The sequence below is a fragment of the Haemorhous mexicanus genome, chromosome 31 (assembly GCF_027477595.1).
Source record: "Haemorhous mexicanus isolate bHaeMex1 chromosome 31, bHaeMex1.pri, whole genome shotgun sequence".
In the NCBI taxonomy this organism is placed as follows: domain Eukaryota; kingdom Metazoa; phylum Chordata; class Aves; order Passeriformes; family Fringillidae; genus Haemorhous; species Haemorhous mexicanus.
Window position 1 is genome coordinate 3,337,700 of NC_082371.1, and position 20,698 is coordinate 3,358,397.

The following is a 20,698-nucleotide window of genomic DNA, read 5'->3' on the forward strand; positions in this document are numbered from 1 at the left end:
GCGAATCCGTCACGGCTTGGGTTCAGAAGTGTTTTCCAAGCTCAGGGATTCCGGGATTTATGGAATAAACACCATTTTTATGCTCGCGCCCTCTCCGCCCCCTCATAGCCAGGAAGGCGGGGGGGGGGGGCAAACGGCTGTGAGGGGGCGCCGCCATCTTGCCGGGCGGGGCGGGCGCGCGCGCAGGCGCGGCGGGGGGAGGGGGCGGGGCGTGCGCGTGCGCGTCCCGCCGGTGTGCGGGAGTCACAAAATGGCGGCGGGGGGGCGGGCGGCGCGCGCGGGGGGGGCCGGGCCGTGACCGCCTCCGGTACCGGCACCGCCTCGGGTACCGGCACCGCCTACCGGCACCGCCCGGGCGCTACCCGGGGTCCCCCCGCGAATCCCTCCGGGCCGGTACCGCCTCTTGCACCGCCCGGGCCGAGCCTTTCCAACCCCCTCCTAGGCCGGGACCGCCTCCCGCCGCCTCTGGCACCGCCCGAGCATTCCCGGGCCCCCTCGATCCCCTCCGGGCCGTGACCGCCGCCCGGCTTCCCCCCCCTACTCCCGGACCCCAGCGCCCCGTGAGGCGCCGCCCCGCCGCCCCCCGCGCGGCCCGGCCGCGAGCAGCGCGGGAAGATGGCGGCGGGCGGCGGAGGCGGCGGCCGGGCCTCCTCGTCCTCCTCCTCCTCCTCGGCCGCCGCCGCCTCGTCCGCGGCCGGCGCGCTCGAGGCCTCGCTCGACAGGAAGCTGCAGGCGGTGACCAACACGATGGAGTCGATCCAGGGCCTCTCCTCGTGGTGCCTGGAGAACAAGCGGCACCACAGCACCATCGTGTACCACTGGATGAAGTGGCTGCGCCGCTGTGAGTGCGGGGCCGGGGGGCGGCCGGGGCAGAACGGGGCGCCTGGAGGTTCCGGCCCCGCCATCGGCGGTGAGCCCGTACCGGGAGCTCGGGGACCGGCAGCGGGGCAGGGTCGGGCTCATCATTGGGTTGGGAAGGCTTAAAGCCCGTCCAGTGCCATGGGCAGGAACACTTCCCCTAGCCCAGGTTGTTCCAAGCCTGGCCTTGGACCCTTGCAGGGATAGGACAGGCACGGCTGTTCTCTGCTCCTGTGCCAGGGCCTCAGCAGCCTCACAGGGAAGAATTCCTTCCTGACACCTCTCCTTAATCTGTCCCTTTTACTTTGAAAACGTTCCCTCTTGTCGCGTGTGCATCACCTTGTCATCCTTGGAGGAACACAACATGCATGTGTGCATTTCAGTGGTGGCACCTTTGTGCTCCTGAATCCAGGATCTCCTAAAGCAACACTTTAGGGGCTCAAGGAGCTGTTTCTGTGCCTGGAGCAGCCTGGGGTGGGCATGGATAGTCTGGGTGCCAGTTCTGGGGTTTGCAGTGCCCATCAGGATGTGCCCCTGACCTGGAGGGAGAAGGTTGGTGTTGGCAAGAGGCTCAGCACAGCAGTGTTATCTCCACTGCCGTGGGAAGGTTGGACTTCTTGTGGGAGTTCAAGGAAGCTTTGCTTGGTAGGAACATGGAGATAACATTCCCATCCCAAAGTGTCCATCTGTTGTGTGCTGAACCTTTTGGAAGATTTGGGAGAGTTGGGTTTCTCTCTCAAGGCACTAATGCAGAATGCAGGAGATCCTCTTTCCCCAGAGTTTGATCTGTTTTGTCTGTACTCCATAGAATTAAGGAGAGGAAGGTGACAGCTTTGGAGGAAGTGCCCTGGGTCCTCTGCCTTGCTGTCACTGCCACCTCTCCTGGAAATCCTCCTCCCTTGGACACCCCTTGGCACTGTGGCATCATCCTTGGGGCTCTTCCCCTTCTGCTCCAAGTGCATGCCCCCTGAAGAAAATCCAGCCCATCTCTCCTTGAGATGTGCCAGCTCCTCTGGATGTGGCCTTCTCACAGTTGTCCTGGCTCTTCTGAGGCCCTCAGTGCTCTTCCATTCCTCCTTCCCCCTTCCCAAGCTCATCCAAAGCCACTGAGCTGTTCCCACCTGCAGGTCCTCCATGCCCTGTGTCTGCCCCAGCTCCTGCCCTGAGCCTTTGGCTCCAGCCTGGAATTCTTGTTGGATTTTGTGGGATTCTTTCAAGGTTTCCCTTCCCAACCCTTGTGAGGATCTCACCTCCACACCCCTCCTTTTATCCAGGTCCCTCCTTAACCATCTTATCCTACTCAGGCAATCCTTGACAGCAGCTGTGATGCTGCCGTGCCCTGACCCCTGATTGTTTGGTTATTCCCTGCTTCCATAGGTTTTTTTCCCTGCTTTTCCCTTCATCCTCTGCCCCAAGGACCTCACAGTTCTCCCTGTCCCAGCCACAGGAGCTCAGTGGTGGTGCCACAGCAAGTACAGGTGGTTCTGGGTTCATTTCTGAGCATTTAAATGTTTTAAATCCAGAGCTCCTATGAACATATCAGATCCTCCTGGTGAGGGGGAATGTGGGGTTGGGGCTCCTGGGGCACAGAATTGTGTATTTTCAGGAAAACCAGGGGTGCTGCTGTTTGACCTGTTGCTGTTGCTTTGGTTTCTTGCTTCTGAGCCATGCTGGTCACAGGCAGAACTTCCCAACAGGAATGTTCCTGCAAGAACATTCTTCTGAATCTTCACCTGATGGGAATCCGAGTGTGCCTGCAGGAGGGTTTGGTCAGAGGGTTTAAGTGTGATTTAAAGCCATCCATAGGCTCTGAAATGCCATTTTTGGTGCTGTTGTGCCTGGTTTGGAGCAGGTGGCAGGGCTGGAGTGGGCTCAGCTCTGCAGGTTCCTCTTTGCCCACATTTCCTCACTGGTTTCAGCTGAGAGGAGCTGTTCACCCACTGGTACAGCCCATTGCATTTGGACCCAGAAACACTTGGTTTTCTCTGTGGATCATGTCCATTACCTTCCTCTGGACCCAACATTCCTCCTCTATGGTGTGGGTGTATCTTGGTGGCTCTGACATTGATCTGGGCAAGTGGTGCTCTGTATGGTCAGCCCTGCTCCAGATTCCTTCTGCTGTGTAGATGCAGGATCATTTAAATCAAAGGTTTATAATTCTTTGAATCAAAGGTTTAAAATGTTTTGAAATCTATTTTATGTTATTAAGATGTGGAATCATTGCTGTCTGCTGGTGAAACATCTCTGGGATGGAGGGTGAGCTGCAGGAGAATTGGCACTCAAGCACAGGGTTTAACTCAGTCACAGAAGCCCCATTCCAATGGGATGATGATCTGAGAGATTGTTGAGGCTGGCATTTTGGGGAAAGCTGGCTGCAAATTGTTTTGGAGCACCAGGGAGTGCAGCCCTGCTCCAGTTGAATTCCCAGCCCTCGAGGCAGAGCAGAGCAGAGCTGTGTGCTCCAGTAAACCCACCTCAGCCTGCCCTGTCAGCGTGTTCAGGGCACAGGTTGTGAGCAACAGGTTCTGGTCATGAGTCCTTGGCTTGCTGAGTCTGTTCTGGAAAAGCTTCTCCTGGGATGGGGAGCTGGGCTCTGTGAGGTGGCAGTGGCCACAGGAGAGGGGTCAGGGACAAAAGCTTCTCCTGGGATGGGGAGCTGGGGTTCCATGAGGTGGCAGTGGCCACAGGAGCAGGATCAGGGACAAAAGCTCCTCCTGGGATGGGGAGCTGGGGCTCTGTGAGGTGGCAGTGGCCAGAGGAGAGGGGTCAGGGACAAAAGCTCCTCCTAGGATGGGGATCTGGGGCTCTGTGAGGTGGCAGTGCCCACAGGAGAGGGGTCAGGGACAAAAGCTCCTCCTAGGATGGGGATCTGGGGCTCTGTGAGGTGGCAGTGGCCAGAGGAGCAGGATCAGGGACAAAAGATCCTCCTAGGATGGGGAACTGGGGCTCTGTGAGGTGGCAGTGGCCACAGGAGCAGGATCAGGGACAAAAGATCCTCCTAGGATGGGGAACTGGGGCTCTGTGAGGTGGCAGTGGCCAGAGGAGCAGGATCAGGGACAAAAGATCCTCCTGGGATGGGGAGCTGGGGCTCTGTGAGGTGGCAGTGGCCAGAGGAGCAGGATCAGGGACAAAAGCTCCTCCTGGGATGGGGAGCTGGGGCTCTGTGAGGTGGCAGTGGCCAGAGGAGCAGGATCGGGGACAAAAGCTCCTCCTGGGATGGGGATCTGGGGCTCTGTGAGGTGGCAGTGGCCAGAGGAGCAGGATCAGGGACAAAAGCTTCTCCTGGGATGGGGAGCTGAGGCTCTGTGAGGTGGCAGTGCCCACAGGAGCAAGATCAGGGACAAAAGCTCCTCCTGGGATGGGGAGCTGGGGTTCCATGAGGTGGCAGTGGCCAGAGGAGCAGGATCAGGGACAAAAGCTCCTCCTGGGATGGGGAGCTGGGGCTCTGTGAGGTGGCAGTGGCCAGAGGAGCAGGATCAGGGACAAAAGCTCCTCCTGGGATGGGGAGCTGGGGCTCCATGTGGGATTGGGGGTGAGCAGCTGCTGGCAGTCACTCTCAGGCCTTTGCTGTGTGTCCTGGGGCAGGGACAGGGCTTTGGGAGCAGGGACTTCCCCAGGGCTCTGTCCCTCACCCCAGTCTGGAGTGATGCTCGAGGGCACAGTGCCAGGAGAGCCCAGGGGCTCAGGGAGGCTTAAAGACATTGACCCGTGGGGATTGGAGAGCCCATCCCAGCTAAGCCTTTTCTTGTGTCCTCAGCTCTGCTTCCCCTCCGAGGAGGATCTCCTGTGCAGGATCTTCCTTTTGAACTTTGTTCACTTGTGAGCTCACCCTGGTGCTGGGAGGGCAGCACGGGTGGAATGTTTCTGCTGGGAGCTTTTCCAGGTTGTGAGTGAGGGGTGAGCTCCTCACCCAGGGCTCTGGGTCAGGAGGGATGCTGAGCTTCCTGAGAGGAATCCTGGAGACCAGGAGAGCTGCAAGGTGCACTTCCATGTGGGAAGTGGCTCTACCAAGGTAGGGACAGCTGGAAAATGAAGCAGGATAAGAGAATTGAGGGAACTGTAGATAAAAACTGATTCTGGTTGCAGCCAGGGGTGACATGGGCAGGTGAGAGGTGACAACAGAGTGAAGTAACACCATCTCTTGGCACTGTTGCTCTAGTTTAATCCTTGGCAATGTCCTTTAGTGAAATGAAGGAGCTCATTACTATCATTTGCATGTGAATGAGTTTCCCAAGTTTACCCACCCACCCCTGAAGGAAGGGATTTGATGAAGTAACTCAGTTTGGAGCTTTTGCACATGAGGAGGGTCAGAGGAGCAAACACAGAGTCTGAAAATCATTTGTAAATTAAAGATGTCCTCTCTAGTCCTCAAGGTTTGCCTGCTGGACTTTGGAAACTCTGAAACTTTCCCAAAAGCAGCGCTGAAGTTCTGGGATCAAGGTGTGGCTGTTGTGGTCCTTGTGTCTGATGCTGACTCTCAATTTTCTTTTGTCCTCAGCTGCTTTTCCTCATCGGCTGAACCTTTTTTACCTGGCCAATGATGTCATACAGAACTGCAAGAGGAAAAATGCCATTGTTTTTCGGGACACCTTTGCAGAGGTGCTTCCTGAGGCTGCTTCATTAGTGAAGTGAGTAATGAATGAACTAACAGGCTGTTGTGTCTCAAAAAAGGGGAATTTTTCTTCTGACATCTCCAACTTTCTAGAAACATAGCAGAACTTAAAGGATTCTGTTGGAACAGCTGCGTGTTTGCAGAGTGAGCATGAGCTGGGTTTTAATTTTTACAGGGGGCTGGTTTGGGTCAAATTAATCCTGTGGAGTGAGGGAAGCCTCCCACCAGTGTCCTGCAGTCAGGGGGTAAAGAATTCTTCTCTTCCAGGGATCCATCAGTTTCCAAATCCATCGAAAGAATCTTCAAAATCTGGGAGGACAGAAACGTGTACCCTGAGGAAACCATTTTGGCACTGAAAGAAGCACTGAGTAAGTTACTTACCCTTTGCATTTCTCACCTTCCAAACTGCCACGTAAGCTCACTGAAGTTGTAGAAATAGTCTGGGGTCAAATAGACATTTGCACCTGGCACAGGCTGTACCATAAGCAGGTGTGGGATGTGAGCAGCGCTGGATTCTCCTGCTTTACCTCTTCTGTACCTTTCTCAAGGCAGCTGTGAATTCTTTCACATGAGCTGGAACTGCTCCAGCTGAGAGCAAACAGAACACGAGGCTGAAATGATCCTACACATCCTGACCAGGGTGCTCTGGCTCTACCTCCTTGTCCTGTTCACTCATAGGCTGGTGTTTAACTAATGGTGCTTGTGGGGTAGGAAGAGGCAGGAGCAAAGCTGGAGGGTGAAGAATCCTCAAGTCCTTAGGGGAGAAACATGTGGATTCTGTTAAAACCAGGAATTAGCAGTGGAAATCAGTCCAGGTTTTGGCTTGACTCCCATCATGAAGAGCTGCAGGTGCTCAGGTGGCCCTGAGGTGTGGTCTGAGGGTCAGTGGCCATCACAGCAGGAGGAATGTGGTGTCTTGGGTCGGGCTGTGGCACGAGGACAGGCTTGAGCTGGGTGTTGCATGCTGAGAAGTGACCTTTGTGCTTTTTGCTCTGAAATGGCTCGTCTCTGTGACTTGAAAACAGGTCTGTGAGGTTCCAGGTAAATCAGGTATTGTGGCTGCTTTCCCAATGAGCAGCACTTGTCTGTTTGATTCCATTACAGCCTCCCTGAAGAGTTTCATTTTTAGATTTCCTTGTGTTTTCCCTTTTTACTGTGATTTTTTTTTTTGAACTGCCTTAGTGTAAGGGCAAACAGAAACTTGATTTAAAAATGGCAGACCACCCCCAGGTTGCTGCATTCCTGAGTAAACTGAGGTTCTCTTGGGCATCCAGCAGCTCCTCTAAGGAAGTTGGTCGAGGTATTTTAAAACAAATTTCTGTTCACTCTTTCACCGTGCAACTGTATGGCACCAAAAACCAGATTTTGACAGGAATCCCATCATGCCAGACTGCCAAAAATGAAATGTTTTCCAGGTACCACTTTCAAAACTCAGAAGCAGCTGAAAGAGTCTCTGAACAAACCGAATAAGCCGTGGAAGAAATCACAAAGTAAGGAACCACTGTGAACTCTGTGCACTAATGCAGAAATTGGCTGCTCCAGGAGCAGAAGGGCTGAGCCCAGCGTGGGCTGAGCCAGCTGAGCCTGCAGGCTCACAAGGGCCCCAAGATGTGCACACCAAGGAGGTGTTGGTAGGAAAGGACTTTGGAAAGAAAAGAAGTGAGGTAAAAATAAGATATGAGAGCAGAGGTTGTGGACAGGAGAGGAAGGAGCTGGTGGAACCTCTTGGAAACTGCTCTTAGACTGGTCAGAGATGGAGAGAAGACAGAGAGGAGGAGGAGATGGACATTCCCTTCATGCTCAGGAACTGCCCCAGCAGGCTGGGCTGGGAGGAGGAACCTGGAGCTGGCAGTGCAGGGACAGGATGTGACATGTGACAGTCCAGAACCCAGACCAGCAGGAGAGAATTTATTTGAACAGAGTGACCTTAATGATCTCATGTTGCACCAACAGCCTGAGTGGTCCCCACAGAGGTGGTGAGATGGCAGGTGTGACGTGTGGGACATCAGGTGTGACGTGTGGGACACCAGGTGTGACAAGTGGCACAGGGTGACAGCAGAAGATGAAAAGAGTTGGGAGTGTTTATTACTGGGCTTAACAAACCAGAAGCTGCTTTCCCAGACAGAACTGGGCTGTATCCAGCGTGGATGGAGGGTTTAGTGCTTTGCTTCTCATCAGCTCATTTCTTCTTTCCTGTTTCTCCTGTTTTGTCCAGAATCTGATGGATTCAGTCTCTTGCCAGCAGGACTCATCCCCCCAACCCTGTAACCAGGTGTGACAGTTGTTAAAGCTCTGAGCATGGTCAGAGCTAGGAAGTGCCCTAGGGAAGCCCTGCCCACAGGAAACCTGGGCTCCATGGCAGCTCCAGGTCTGGCATTTGGGGAATAACATTCCCTTCCTTGCAGAGAGGTGTAACTCCTTGGATGAGGCTGTTAGATTGACCTTGCAGGGCCTTGTCTTCCTGAGGAAAAGGTGTGCCCAGGAAATGTTCAGAGCATGTTAAACAGCAGCAGTGTCGTTGTTGAGCTCTGTCCCAATCCAGCTGTGCCTGTCCATGTCCCCATGAGCTGCCTGGAGCACTGAGGGACACATGCATGGAGGGGAGGATGTGATGGGTAACACATGAAATTATCTTCAAATATCTTTCATTAGGCTGCCTTTTGTGACTGACTTTCCATGGAGAAGCAGTTCCATAATTTCTTCACAATTTTCCTTTTTCCCCACAGCTTCCACCAACCCAAAAGCTGCTCTGAAGTCCAAGATTGTTGCTGAATTCCGAGTAAGTCTGTGAGTGGAAGTGACCCATGGCACTGACCCCCACCTTGGGGTTTGCAGGTGGGGTGACCCCAGGCCCAAGAGCCACCTGTAACATTGGGGCTGACACAGGGAGGGTCTGGGCAAGCTCAGAACATCCTTGTGAAGAGGAGTTAGTGGCAAGAAATTGGTCTAAATTCAGTCCCCTGATAGAGTGGGACATATTCATGGCACCTGTAGAGTCAGATGGGGAGTAAATAAAAAAGACCTGTCCCTGCCCATAACCAGATTTGTGGAATTGCAGCTCCTGCCTGAGCCCAGGTTTGCTCATTGGGAGATTTGAGGTTAAAAATCCTGGGCTCCACAAGGTTCCTGAGTTAGCTCTTGCTTCTCTTCCCTGGAATGTGATGAGGAGGCTTTTCCTGTTTGCTTTTTTCCAGCCCCAGTCCCTCATTGATGAGCTGCTGTTGTACAAACGCTCAGAGGATCAGATAGAGCTGAAGGAGAAGCAGCTTTCCACTATGAGGGTGGATGTCTGCAGCACTGAGACACTCAAGTGCTTGAAAGGTAAAGCCCTGAGGGCACTGAAGGTGTTGGGAGAGCTCCTCAGTTCTTTCAAGATGGGAAATGCCAGAATTTATGCCTGGAAAATGCCAGAATTTCAGAGTGATGTTAAGAACCAGCAATCAGGAGCCAAAAATCTTGGTTGGTTTGAATTTCTGTGGAAATTCTCTGGTGCAGAGCTCAGACCAAACAAATGACTGTCTGAAAACCAAAACTCTGCCAGCAACCAGGCCCTGGTCATCCCTTGGCAGATCCCAGTGGATGACCAGGGTGGTCTGGGATTGTGCAGCTCCACTGTCCCAATATCCTGGCTGCTGCCATCGAGGCCACACTTCTGTAGTTTGCCTCATTTCCATGGTGTTCATCTCCCTGCAGATAAAACAGGAGGGAAGAAGTTCTCCAAGGAGTTTGAAGAAGCAAGTTCAAAGCTGGAGGAATTTGTCAATGGTTTGGACAAGCAAGTGAAGAACGGCCCCTCGCTCACCGAGGCGCTGGAGAACGCCGGGATCTTCTACGAGGCACAGTACAAAGAAGTCAAGGTGGTGGCAAATGTAAGTGTGCCTTTTCTGGATCCTCTGAGGTGGAACAGCACCTCAGAGCCTGGAAAATGCCTCATCTCTCTATTCCCAAATTAAAAAGTTTGTAGGGTTGGTTTCCAAAGAGAGCAGAGTGGAGGCTTTGGGTAAGACAAGGATATGCTCTCAAAATCCAGCTGGAAGCTCAGTTTGTGTGACAAATCCTCAATTCTGCAAACTTGGGATTTATGAGAGAACTAGATGAACAAAGAAAGGACAGTAGTAAAGTGTTATAAAAACAACCAGCACCCTCCAGAACCTGCCAAAAGCCCCAGATGGGCAAAACACATTTGTTAAAATATGGGGGGGGTTAAGTCAGTGGAAAAAGGTTTTATCCTCCCCACTTTTTGTGGTTGTTGCCCTGTGAGTCCCATGGAGAAGCCGAGTTCTTACCACTGCAGGGTCCAGGGATTTGGAATTGGTTCTCTCAGGCTGTGTGTTGTTTCCTTAAGGAAGTGACTGAGGCATGAAAGATCCCCAGTCCAGTGCCCTTCCTTCCTTAGGCCTATAAAACATTTGCTAACCGAGTGAGCAACCTGAAGAAAAAGCTGGACCAGCTGAAAGCAACCCTTCCTGATCCCGAGGAGTCTCCTGTCCCTTCTCCCAGCATGGATGCTCCATCTCCAACGGGCTCTGAGTCCCCTTTCCAGGGCATGGGGGAGGAGAACAGCACCCGCTCTCCAGCAGCTGGAGGCCGCAAGATTGTTTCTCCAGAGCCTGCAACAGATAATCGGGATGTGGAAGACATGGAGCTCTCTGATGTGGAGGATGACACGTCTAAAATCATTGGTATGTGATTGTCCTGTGGGAATTAAAGGAGAAACCAGCCTTTTCCAGCTTCATTTGGGGTGTGGAGGAGGCACAAAGCCTGGGCTGGGGCTGTAGGGTTTGAATCTCCTGGCAGGGGAGTCCCAGTTCCATTTGTGATCATTTCCATCTCCCAGAACGCTTACCAAAGATGTTTTTACATCTGTGGGAATCAGAATTGATGTTCCCTGAGTCTTTTTAGGGAGACTGAGTGACCTTTCTGCTTTTGTTTTCCCTTCTCTGCTGCAGTGGAGGAGAGGAAGGACAAACAGGCTGCTCCAGCCCCGGCCCCTGCCAAGACTGAGAGTGTCCCCAAAGCGGTGCCATCGGCTGCTGTGGCTGCCACAGCCTCGGGGACGGTGGCCACACCGGCCCCAGCTCCTCCAACACCCCCAGCTCCAAAGGTGGTGAGCACAGCTCCCATCCCTCTGGCACCAGCACTTGCCTTACCCAACCTGGCCAACGTGGACCTGGCCAAGATCAGCTCCATCCTGAGCAGTTTGACGTCGGTGATGAAGAGCACAGGTGAGCGCTGAGCCGGGCTGTGGGCACTAACGGGGCTGGGTGATCATTTAAAGCTTTAATTAGTCTCAAAATAAACATGAGGGAGTTACTGCTCTCAGAGGTCTGGTTGGCTCTGTTGAGCCTGTGGGAAGCCTGAGTCAAAAGAATGTTTGTTGCCAGAGCAGCTCAGGTGAGTGGTGTGTGCTCCTGCCCCAGGTGTGAGTCCCGCCTCGAGACCTTCGCCAGGGACCCCGACCAGCCCCTCAGCTCTCACCAGTGGCCTGAAGACTCCTGTCCTGGGAACCCCATCTGCTCCTTCGAATCCGTTAGCAAATATTCTCTCCAAAGTTGAGATAACTCCAGAAAGCATTTTGTCAGCTCTCTCCAAAACCCAGACTCAGACGGCGCCAGCGCTGCAAGGTACTGGGGTGGGTGCTGGGGGAGGGCTGGCAGGTGTCTGAGGGCAGTGGCCAGGCTGAAACGTGCTGCTCTGCTTGTCCTAAAGTGAGAACAGAGGGAGGAAAGCTTCACTGGAATGTTTTTTGGATGGTCTGCCTCAGGTAGCACAGGTGTCACGGACCAGTGAGATCTGTCACTTCCCTGTACTTCTCTTTGTGCTGTGGCCTGAGCGCACGTATCTGGAACATTCCCTGAACAGGACAGGAGACCAAGAGGTTCTGCTCCTGCTCTGGCACCTTGCCATGGTCACCTGGCCAGCAGGGCAGGTTTTCCCACTCCTGGCTGCAGACCAGGATGAGTTCCTACCCACCTGACTCGATGGTGTAATTTATATTTGTAGATCAATCCAAGCCTCTGGCAGAACGTTGCACCTCACTGGGTGCTTACGTCAGTGCAGCAAAATCCAGTTCTCTTCATGGCTGGAGACTGGGGGGTGTAAAGTGCCAACAAAGGAGCCTTTCCCGTGGCAGTGGCTTGGGGTGATTGGCCCCTGCCCTCAGTACCTGATGCAGCAGTTCTGTTTTCCAGGGCTGTCCTCCTTGCTGCAGAGCGTGGCTGGAAACACCGTTCAGTCAGGAGAACCTGCCTCGCAGAGCACCTCGGCATCGCCAGCCAACACAACCGTGCCGTGCTTGAAGGGGAGGAATGTTCCTTCCAATCCACAGTCCTTTATAGCCAAAAGTTTTGGTTATTCTCCAAACTCAACCACGGCAGAGGTTTCCTCCACTTCAGTCAATAAGGCTCCTGTCGGACATACCCCAGCACTGTCAAGCTCTGGTTTTAAGCCACCAACTAATTCCCTGGGATTTTCCAGTTCCCACCCTACCAGTCCTTCCTCCCTTTTGCCAACAGAAACCTCACTGGGTCAGTCCTCCGAAATTTCAAAAGCCAAGCTGGAATCAGAACCCCCTTCTCCCAGCTTGGAGATGAAGATACACAATTTCCTGAAGGGAAATCCTGGCTTCAGTGGCCTGAACTTGAATATTCCCATCCTCAGCAGCTTGGGGTCCAGCATGGCAACGGAGAGTCACACCTCTGACTTCCAGCGTGGTCCCACCAGCACTTCCATGGACAATGTGGACGGGACGCCGGTGCGCGACGAGCGCAGCGGGACGCCCACCCAGGACGAGATGATGGACAAGCCAACGTCGAGCAACGTCGACACGATCTCCCTGCTGTCAAAAATCATGAGCCCCGGTTCTTCAACTCCCAGCAGCACAAGGTCGCCTCTGCAGGGCCGGGATGATGGATATTCCCAAGAACTTCCCAGTTCCGTGCATGGCTACCGGCCCTTTGGCCTTGGCAGAGAGTCCCCGGCCAGCCTGTACAAGCCACCTGTGGACAGCAGGGAGATGCCCTCCTCCTTGATGGACTCCTCCCAGGAGAAGTTTTACCCAGATACATCTTTCCAAGAAGACGAGGATTACCGTGACTTCGACTACTCCGGGCCGCCGCCCTCGGCCATGCTGAACCTGGAGAAGAAGCCGGTCAAGTCTATCCTGAAATCGAGTAAACTCCCCGATTCTGCAGAGTACCAGCCAGTGCTGTCCAGCTACGGGCAGCGGTCGCAGGAGTTTGGTGTGAAGCCATCCTTCCCCCCGGCCATGAGGTCTATCCTGGATCAGAGCGAGAGCTGCGACCCGCTGGCCTCGTCCCCAGGGATGTTTGGGAGCTATGGCCGCAGGGGGAAGGACTCGGCCTCGGACAGGTCCCCATCGCCCAGCAAGAACGACGTGTTCTTCACGCCGGACTCCAACCACAGCGGCCTGCCCAAGCCCGGCCTCCCGCAGAAGCAATACTCGGACTCGGCCCACGCGCTTCCCCACCGCTCGCTCTTCTCTCCCCAAAACGCTCTCCCCAGCCCCGCCAGCCGACCGCCCGCGGCGGGCGGGGACAAACCCTTGGGTTCCTCCATCTCCGCCACCTCCACCATCGAGTTCAAGAACATGCTCAAAAACGCCTCCCGGAAGCCCTCTGAGGAGAAGCATTTTGGGCAGATTCCCAAAAGCAGCTCCGGCGAGGTGGGGAGCTTGTCCGGGGCTGCGAAGGGCGAGCCGCAGCCGCAGGAGGAGCACTACCGCATCGAGACCCGCGTCTCCTCCTCCTGCCTGGACCTGCCCGACAGCACCGAGGAGAAGGGAGCCCCCATCGAGACGCTGGGCTACCACAACGCCTCGAGCCGGGGCATGTCGGGGGAGCCCATCCAGACCGTGGAGTCCATCCGGGTGCTGGGCAAGGGCAGCCGGGGCCACGGGCGCGAGGGGAGCCGGGCGGGCTGGTTCGAGCTGAGCGGTGGCGGGAGCGCCTTCGACAACGGGCCCTCGGGCTCCTCGGAGCTGCCCGGCATGGGCGGCTTCCCGGCGCCCTACAAGGAGCACGTGCCACCCTTCCCGGAGAGCGTCAACAACTTCCGAACGAACAACTTCAGCTCCGCCTTCGAGCACCACCTGCCGCCGCCGCCCCTCGCGCCGCCTCCCCTGGAGCACGGGAACCCCTTCCCGCGGGAGCCGGTGGGGCCGCCCGCCGTGCCCCCGCCCGCTCCCGCCAAGGACCACGGCGGCCTCTTCCCGAGGGATCACCCGGTCCCTCCCCGCATGCCGTCGGTGGATCACGCCAACCCCTTCTCCAAGGAAACGCCCGCGCCGCTCCCGCTGCCCCACGGCGTCCCCCCGCCCCCCTCGGTGGAGCACGCGGGGGTCCCGTTCCCCACGCCCCCGCCGCCCCCGGTGCCCGGGGAGCACGCCGGGGTCCCCTTCCCCGCGCAGCCGCCGCCGGCCGGGGAGCACGGCGGGGTCCCCTTCCCCGCGCCGCCCCCCCTGGAGCACGGCGCCGGCGCCTTCCCCAAGGAGCACGGTACGATGCAAGGGACGCTGAAGGAGCACTTCGGGGGGGCGCAGCCGCGGGACCCCCTGCCCCGCTCGCGAGACCCCGCGGGGCCCGGCCCCCTGCCCCGGGAGCAGCTGGGGGGCGCCGCGCGCGGGCTGGGCCCCCCCGGGCACCGGGAGCCCTCCGGGGGCCGCGGCTCCGTCCTGCTCCGCACGCCCCGCGCCGAGTTCCGCCCGCGGGAGCCCTTCGGCGGCAGAGACCCCTTCCAGAGCCTGAAGCGGCCGCGGCCACCCTTCGGAAGAGGGGGGGCTCCCTTCTTCACCCCTAAGCGCCCCTTCTTTCCTCCCCGGTACTGAGGCAGCTCCCGGGGCTGCCCTTTCTTTTTTCTTTTTTTTTCTTTTTTTTTTCCCCCCCTTTTTTTTTTCTTTTTTCTCTTCCCTCAACGATTCCTGTAACCCTTCTCCTAAATTAAATGTTCTGTACTTTTCCGTTGGTTCTAGCCCCAGCCCCCCCCCCCCCCCACCCTTTCCCTCCCAGCATTGGGTGAGACAAGAAAACAAGACACAAACCGATGTTTTAACAAGAAGAAGCCACGTTGCTGTTAAATAAAACCTTCAGTAGTAGTTGAAAGAGTTAAGACAAAAAAAAAAAAATTAAAAAAAAGAAAAACTCTGAAAGCTTCGAGAGGAGCGCTGAGTGGTGTTGGGGTGTTGGTTGCCAGCCCATCCCCAAATTGCTGTTGCAGGGAGGGGAGAGACCCCCCTGTTCCTCCTGTCTGCCAAAAGCACCAAAACAAGGCAAAAAAAGGGTCGAGGAAGCCACCCGAACCCACCTTGGAGCTCCATGGGACTGGCAGCAAGAAGGCCCAAACCTGTCCTCCCCTGCTTGGGAAGACTGTGGTGGGGTTTGGGTTCATTTGGGGATCTTTGGATTTTTTGTTTTGTTTTTTTCCCCCCGGGATCACTGTTGACTTTCTACGTGTGTGTACATAGCAATCACTTTTTAATTCCCTCTGGGATCGCTCACCACACGCAGCCGGAGCCCGGCGGGGGCTCAGAGGGGTCCCCCCCTACACCCAGAGCCGCCCCCGCGGCTTTTCTATGAAGTTGGGATTTTACTTGCTTTATTTTAATTATTTTTTGGTTGGTTTTTAGTTGCCTCCATCGTACCTGTTTGATACCGGTGTGGGCTTCAGGATCTGCATAAAATCTACCAAACCAGCCCTTGGCGGGTCCGTTCTTTCTCGCGTTCACCCCCGGCCTGGGGTCCGTGCGGCTCCTTCTCCCCCGCGCCCTCCATGGTTCCGTCCTGTCTGCCGCGCTCCCGCACGGGCGGGCGAGTCCAATGCGGCTTCCGCGGGGGGGGGGAAGGCCGGTGTTGCGGAGGCCCGTCCCCGGTTCCGGCGGAACGGGCGGAGCCTCGGCCATGTCCGCACGCGCCGGTTCGCGGCTGCTGCTGGCGGGAGCCCCGCGGCGACACCGGGTGCGCTCGGGACCCCCGGGACCCCTCATCCCCGCCCCACAGGACCCCCGCACCACCCCTGCCCGCTCCCCCCGGGCCAAGGGCGGCCCGGTGACCCCTCGGTGATCCCCGTTCCCAGGTGTCCGGGCCGGACCCTGAGCGCCTCCGGCTCTTCCAGCGGCTGCGGGCGGCGGCGGCGGAGCGCTGGGACGGGCGCGGGGATGGGGTCGGCGGCGGGGCCGGGGGCGGCCGCCTCCCACCGGGGACCCCGATCCGCATCGCGCTGCCCGGCGGGCGCCGCCTGCCCGGCCGGGCCCTGCAAACCACCCCGTTCCAGGTGGCCACGGAGCTCGGGTACGGCCCCAGGGCTTCCCACGCTGTCCCCAGGGTCCCCGCAGGGTCCTGGCAAGGTTCCCAAGTCCCTCAGGGTGTCCCCACAGGATCTGCAGGGTCCGCAATGCCCCCGTGATCCCCACAGAGTCCCCACAGGGTCTGCAGGGTCCGCAGTGTTTCCATGGTGTCCCCATGATCCCCACAGAGTCCCCACGAGGTTCACAGGGTCTGCAATGTCCCCATCGTCCCCACAGAGTCCCCACGAGGTTCACAGGGTCTCCACAATGTCCCTGTGGTCCCCACAAGGTTCGTGCGGGTCCTGCTGTGTCCCCATGGTCCCCGTGATCCCCACAGAGCCCCCATAAGTTCTGCCGGGTCCGTGGTGTCCCCATGATCCCCACAGGGTTCCCACAGGATTTCTGGTGTCCCCACAGTGTCTCCATGGCATCTCTGGTGTCCCTGTAGGGCTGGCCTGGCCGAGGTGGCCTTGGTGGCCCGGGTGAACGGGACCCTCCAGGACCTGGACCGGCCGCTGGAAGGTGACACCGACTTGGAGCTGCTCGACTTCTCCACGCCTGAGGGGCGGGAGGTGAGCCCGGGGGCCTGGGGGGCTGAACCTGCACCTCACTCCCCTCACAGCCCCGTGTCCCCCGTGTCCCCAATGTCCCCCGTGTCCCCAATGTCCCCCCAGGCTTTCTGGCGCTCCAGTGCCTGTGTCCTGGGGGCGGTGGCAGAGCAGTTTTTCGGGGCGACGCTTTGCAGCACCCGGGCCACCGAGGATGGCTTCTTCTGCGATGTGCACATGGGCAGCAGGTAGGGCTGGGCAGGTGCTGCAGTGTCCCTGGGGTGTCCCCAGCGTGTCCCCAACGTGTCCCTGTGTCCCCAGGACGGTGCAGAGCACGGAGCTGCCGGTGCTGGAGGAGGCCTGTGCCACGTTCGCCCGTGCCCGGCACCGCTTCGAGCGCCTCGAGGCCACCCGCCAGCAGCTGGCTGAGCTGCTCAAGGTGTGTCCCCCTCCCCAGAGTGTCGTGGGAGGCCAGCCTGGGGACATTGGGACCCTCCTGGTTGGCATCATTAGCTCATCAGGTCCAGTGTCACCCCCCCTTGGCGTTACCTGTCACCACCTCGGTCCTTCGCCCCAGCACAGTGTCACCTCCCCCTCGGTGTCACCCCTCTAATGTCACCAAGCCCACTGTCATCCACCTCACTGTCCCTCCCCAGCACAACTCCTTCCAGCTGCAGCAGCTCGAGGAGGTGACGTCCCCCACGGCCACGGTCTACAGGTGAGCACAGGACTCGTGGGGTGGCCGTGTGTCACCACAGCTGTCCCCACATCCGTCTCTTCCTCCCTCAGGTGTGGCCCCCTGCTCCAGCTGTGCCACGGGCCCCTCCTGCGGCACACGGGGCTGATCGGAGCCCTGCGGGTGCTCACGGTGGGTGTCAGGTGGGGGTCCCTGTGCCCCGCCCTGCTGTTGGGTGGGGTCCCTGCTGTCCCTCTGATGTCCCCCTGTGCCCACAGAGCTCGGCTGCGCTGTGGGGGGGAGCTGGGGGTCAGTCACTGCAGCGTGTGGCCGCCGTGGCCTTCCCCAGTGCCCAGGAGCTGGAGCAGTGGGAGCGGGCCCAGGAGGAGGCGGCTCAGCGGGATCACCGCCGGATCGGCAAGGTGAGCCCTGCCAGGGGCTGGGGGGACCCTCACAGCCACGGGGATCCCCCCAGTAACTCCCTCCCTGCTGCAGGATCAGGAGCTCTTCTTCTTCCACAAGTTCAGCCCTGGCAGCTGCTTCTTCCTGCCCCGCGGTGCCCACGTCTACAACACCCTCGTGGAGTTCATCCGGGTATGACCCCCATCATCTCCTTGTCACCCCATCCCCACCACAGCCGGGCCCTGCTGTGCCCCCCACAGACCCCACTGCACCCCATCCCCTCACACCCAGACCCCACAACTCTCACCCTTCCCAGTCCCTGCAGCCCCGCCATGCCCGATGCTGTGGGGCTGAGCTGATGTCCTGCCCTGTCCCTGTCCCCACAGAGCGAGTACCGGGCCAGGGGCTTCAGCGAGGTGGTGACCCCCAACCTGTTCAGCCCCCGGCTCTGGGAGCTCTCGGGGCACTGGCAGCACTACAGCCCCCACATCTTCTCTGTCCCTGCCACCCCTGAGACCCTCTCCCTCAAACCCATGAACTGCCCGGCCCACTGGTGAGTCAGGCGGCCCTGGGGTGCCTGGGGGGTGCTCCTGGGGGCAGCCTGTCTGTCTGTCTGTCCGTCCCCAGCCTGATGTTCGCCCACCGGCCGCGCTCCTGGCGGGAGCTGCCCCTACGCCTGGCGGATTTCGGGGTCCTGCACCGCAACGAGCCCCCCGGGACCCTGACGGGGCTGACGCGGGTCCGGCGCTTCCAGCAGGATGATGCCCACATTTTCTGCACCCTGGAGCAGGTGTCTGTCCCCCTGGCCCCTCCCTGTCCCCCGCAGAATGTGTCACCTGCCCCCCCTGACAGCCCTTTGCCAGCTGGAGAGCGAGATCGATTCCTCCCTGGATTTCATCCGCGCCGTTTACGCCGTCCTGGGCTTTTCCTTCCGCCTGGCCCTGGCCACGCGTCCCGATGGATTCCTGGGGGACCCTGAAACTTGGGATCGTGCTGAGCAGGTGGGATGATGCCCCCTGTGTGCTGTGCCCCCTGCTCTGTCCCCCCTGACCCTCCCAACCCACCCCTGCAGCAGCTGGAGCGGAGCCTGAAGAATTTCGGGCAGCCCTGGGAGCTGAGTCCGGGGGACGGAGCCTTTTATGGGCCCAAGGTGAGGCATTTTGGGGAGGGGGGATCCCTAAAGGGGACAAACCAGGACCCTTCTGGAACCTCTTGATGCCCAACAGATCGATATCCGGATCAGGGATGCTCTGGGGAGGCACCACCAGTGTGGCACCATCCAGCTGGATTTCCAGATGCCCGAGAGATTCGAGCTGGAATATGCCAGGTGTTGGGAGTGGGGCAGGACTGGGGGATTTGTGGGGGTCACGGTTGGGCTGGGGTTCAGGATTTCTGTGGGGGGGGATCAGGGTTGGGGGAGCAGGATTGGGATTGGGGAATGTCAGGATTGGGAGGGTAGAATTGGGGGCTGGGAGGGGGGTCAGGATTGGGGTGGAAGGGGGCAGAAATGGGGCTGGGGGGGTGTCAGGATTTTGGGGAGTGTCAGGATTGGGATGGGGAAGGCAGAATTGGGGATTTGGGGGATATCAGGGCTGGGACAAGGGGTCCCCTGCCCCCCTGACCCCCGTTTCCCCCCCAGCCCCAGTGGGAGCCCGGCACGGCCGGTGCTGATCCATCGGGCCGTGCTGGGCTCCGTGGAGCGCATGGTGGCCGTGCTGGCCGAGAGCTACGGCGGGAGATGGTGAGGGGGGACCCCAAAAACGCCCCACAGCTCACCCCCAGTCCCTCAGACAACCCCCAGTCTCTGGGACACAACCCCCAGTTCCCAGGAACACCCCCAGTTGTCTGGGTCCCCTCATCCCCAGCGTCACCCCTGTCCCAGGGTGCCCCAGCTTGGGACAGACCCTCCCCAGTTTTGGGGACACTCAATCTCCAGGACACTCTGGATCCCTGAAATACCTCCATCTTTGGGGCCCCTCCATCCTGGGGACACCCCTGCAACCCTTGGGGCACCCCCTCCTTGTGTGTCACCCCCAGTGACCCCTGGTGCCCCCCAGGCCGCTCTGGCTGTCCCCTCTGCAGGCCATGGTCATCCCACAGAGCCCTGAGGTCGAGGACTATGCCCGGGAGGTATGTGACCCCCCCCATTCTCTCCGTCCATGTACCCCCATCCCCTGTGACCCTCCATGCCCCCCCGTGCCCCCCACTGACTCTGGGGGTACAGGTGCAGGCAGTGCTGAGGAGGGGGGGCCTCCTGGCTGACCTGGATGGGGACCCCGGGACCACCCTGGCACGGAAGATCCGTCGGGCCCAACTCGCCCACTACAACTTCCAGTTGGGTAAGGGTGGGGCAGACCCCCCTGGGACCCCCTTGGAGCCCCCCAGGACTGGCTGGACACCCCCATCCACATCCTGGGTGCTGCTGGGGAGGAAAACTGAATCCCCTGGGAGCACACCCCCCATCTATGAGACCCCCTCAGGAATCTGCTGAGACCCCCTCCAGGAGCTCAGTCCCCCCTTGGGAATTCACCAGCACCCCCCCTGAGATCCACTCAGGACCTCCCCAGGAATGTTTTAGGGACCCCCCACCCAGGGTCCCTCTGAGACCCCCACCCCCTTTGGGACCCCCCCAAAATCCCTGCCCTGGGACCCCCTCTGGACCCCGCAGGGCAGTGGGTGCTGCTCAGAGCTGGGGGGGTGCTGTGTTTAGGGGGTGCCTGTGCGGTCGGGGGGCGCGGGGTCCCCGTTTCCCCCCCCTCCCGACGGCCGTGCCCCCGCAGTGGTGGGGCGGCGGGAGCGGCAGCGCGGCACGGTCAGCGTCCGGAGCCGGGAGAACCGGCAGCTCGGCGAGCTGGAGCTGCCCCGGGTGCTGCAGCGGCTGCAGGAGCTGAGGGACGGCCGCGTCCCCGACGCCGAGCAGCGCTTCTGACCCCACCCCCCAACTCTTCTCGGGGGGCCCTGGGACCCCCCAACTCAATAAACCGCTGGGAAAAGCGCTGGATGTTGTGGGAGCTGAGACTGGGGCACCTCTCGGTGCTGGGGTGCTCGGACTCTGGGGTCCCTCCCCCGGACACCTGGATCCCCTTCCTGAACACCTGAGATCCCCCACTGAGATTTGGAGCCCCTTCCCGAACTCTGCGTCCCTTCCCGGAACACCTGGATCCTCTTCCCGAATTCCTGGGTCCCACCTGGGAGGCAGGACCTTGGGGACCCCCCCAAAAAACCCCTGGACACCCTTCCCACAACACCTGGATGTCCGGGTTGCGATTCCCGGCCTCTCATTGCCAGGTTTCCGTTCCCAC

The 20,698-nt window shown here is 58.8% G+C and overlaps 2 protein-coding genes across 4 annotated transcripts; both read left to right on the plus strand.

The window, feature by feature from the left end:
* The first annotated feature begins 590 nt into the window (after window positions 1-590).
* RPRD2 (regulation of nuclear pre-mRNA domain containing 2) lies at window positions 591-15,181 on the plus strand. 2 transcript variants are annotated; one of them, XM_059870950.1, is made up of 11 exons: window positions 592-841; window positions 5,357-5,486; window positions 5,738-5,838; window positions 6,886-6,960; window positions 8,197-8,249; window positions 8,665-8,791; window positions 9,164-9,339; window positions 9,867-10,152; window positions 10,420-10,695; window positions 10,891-11,094; window positions 11,662-15,181. In XM_059870950.1, exons 1-11 carry the CDS (start codon window positions 616-618, stop codon window positions 14,313-14,315), a joined length of 4,308 nt encoding a protein of 1,435 aa, XP_059726933.1. In that variant the 5' UTR covers window positions 592-615; the 3' UTR covers window positions 14,316-15,181. The 2 variants fall into 2 exon arrangements, with proteins under 2 accessions (XP_059726934.1, XP_059726933.1); XM_059870951.1 differs by lacking the exon at window positions 6,886-6,960 and having other exon boundaries at window positions 591-841.
* Window positions 15,182-15,368: 187 nt separating this feature from the next.
* TARS2 (threonyl-tRNA synthetase 2, mitochondrial) lies at window positions 15,369-20,393 on the plus strand. Of its 2 annotated transcripts, none has more exons than XR_009489813.1 (18): window positions 15,369-15,441; window positions 15,560-15,774; window positions 16,219-16,342; window positions 16,445-16,566; window positions 16,640-16,757; window positions 16,975-17,036; window positions 17,108-17,186; window positions 17,273-17,416; window positions 17,490-17,588; window positions 17,783-17,949; window positions 18,024-18,186; window positions 18,260-18,397; window positions 18,469-18,546; window positions 18,623-18,723; window positions 19,036-19,137; window positions 19,434-19,526; window positions 19,621-19,735; window positions 20,177-20,393. XR_009489813.1 is itself a non-coding variant. In XM_059870952.1 (18 exons), the coding sequence occupies exons 1-18, from the start codon at window positions 15,385-15,387 to the stop codon at window positions 20,323-20,325; spliced, it is 2,106 nt and encodes a 701-aa protein (XP_059726935.1). In that variant the 5' UTR covers window positions 15,370-15,384; the 3' UTR covers window positions 20,326-20,393. The 2 variants fall into 2 exon arrangements, 1 of the variants encoding a protein (XP_059726935.1); XM_059870952.1 differs by having other exon boundaries at window positions 15,370-15,441; window positions 19,454-19,526.
* The last annotated feature ends 305 nt before the right edge of the window (window positions 20,394-20,698 follow it).

Bases quoted from the DNA above. Each gene is read 5' to 3' on its own strand.
- TARS2 (XM_059870952.1), top strand. From the start codon at position 15,385: ATGTCCGCACGCGCCGGTTCGCGGCTGCTGCTGGCGGGAGCCCCGCGG. The intron at 15,442-15,559 runs GTGCGCTCGGGA...CCCCGTTCCCAG, and splicing joins GAGCCCCGCGGCGACACCGG to GTGTCCGGGCCGGACCCTGA. The intron at 19,736-20,176 runs GTAAGGGTGGGG...GTGCCCCCGCAG, and splicing joins CCACTACAACTTCCAGTTGG to TGGTGGGGCGGCGGGAGCGG.
- RPRD2 (XM_059870950.1), top strand. From the start codon at position 616: ATGGCGGCGGGCGGCGGAGGCGGCGGCCGGGCCTCCTCGTCCTCCTCC. The intron at 6,961-8,196 runs GTAAGGAACCAC...TTTTCCCCACAG, and splicing joins GCCGTGGAAGAAATCACAAA to CTTCCACCAACCCAAAAGCT. The intron at 11,095-11,661 runs GTACTGGGGTGG...TCTGTTTTCCAG, and splicing joins GACGGCGCCAGCGCTGCAAG to GGCTGTCCTCCTTGCTGCAG.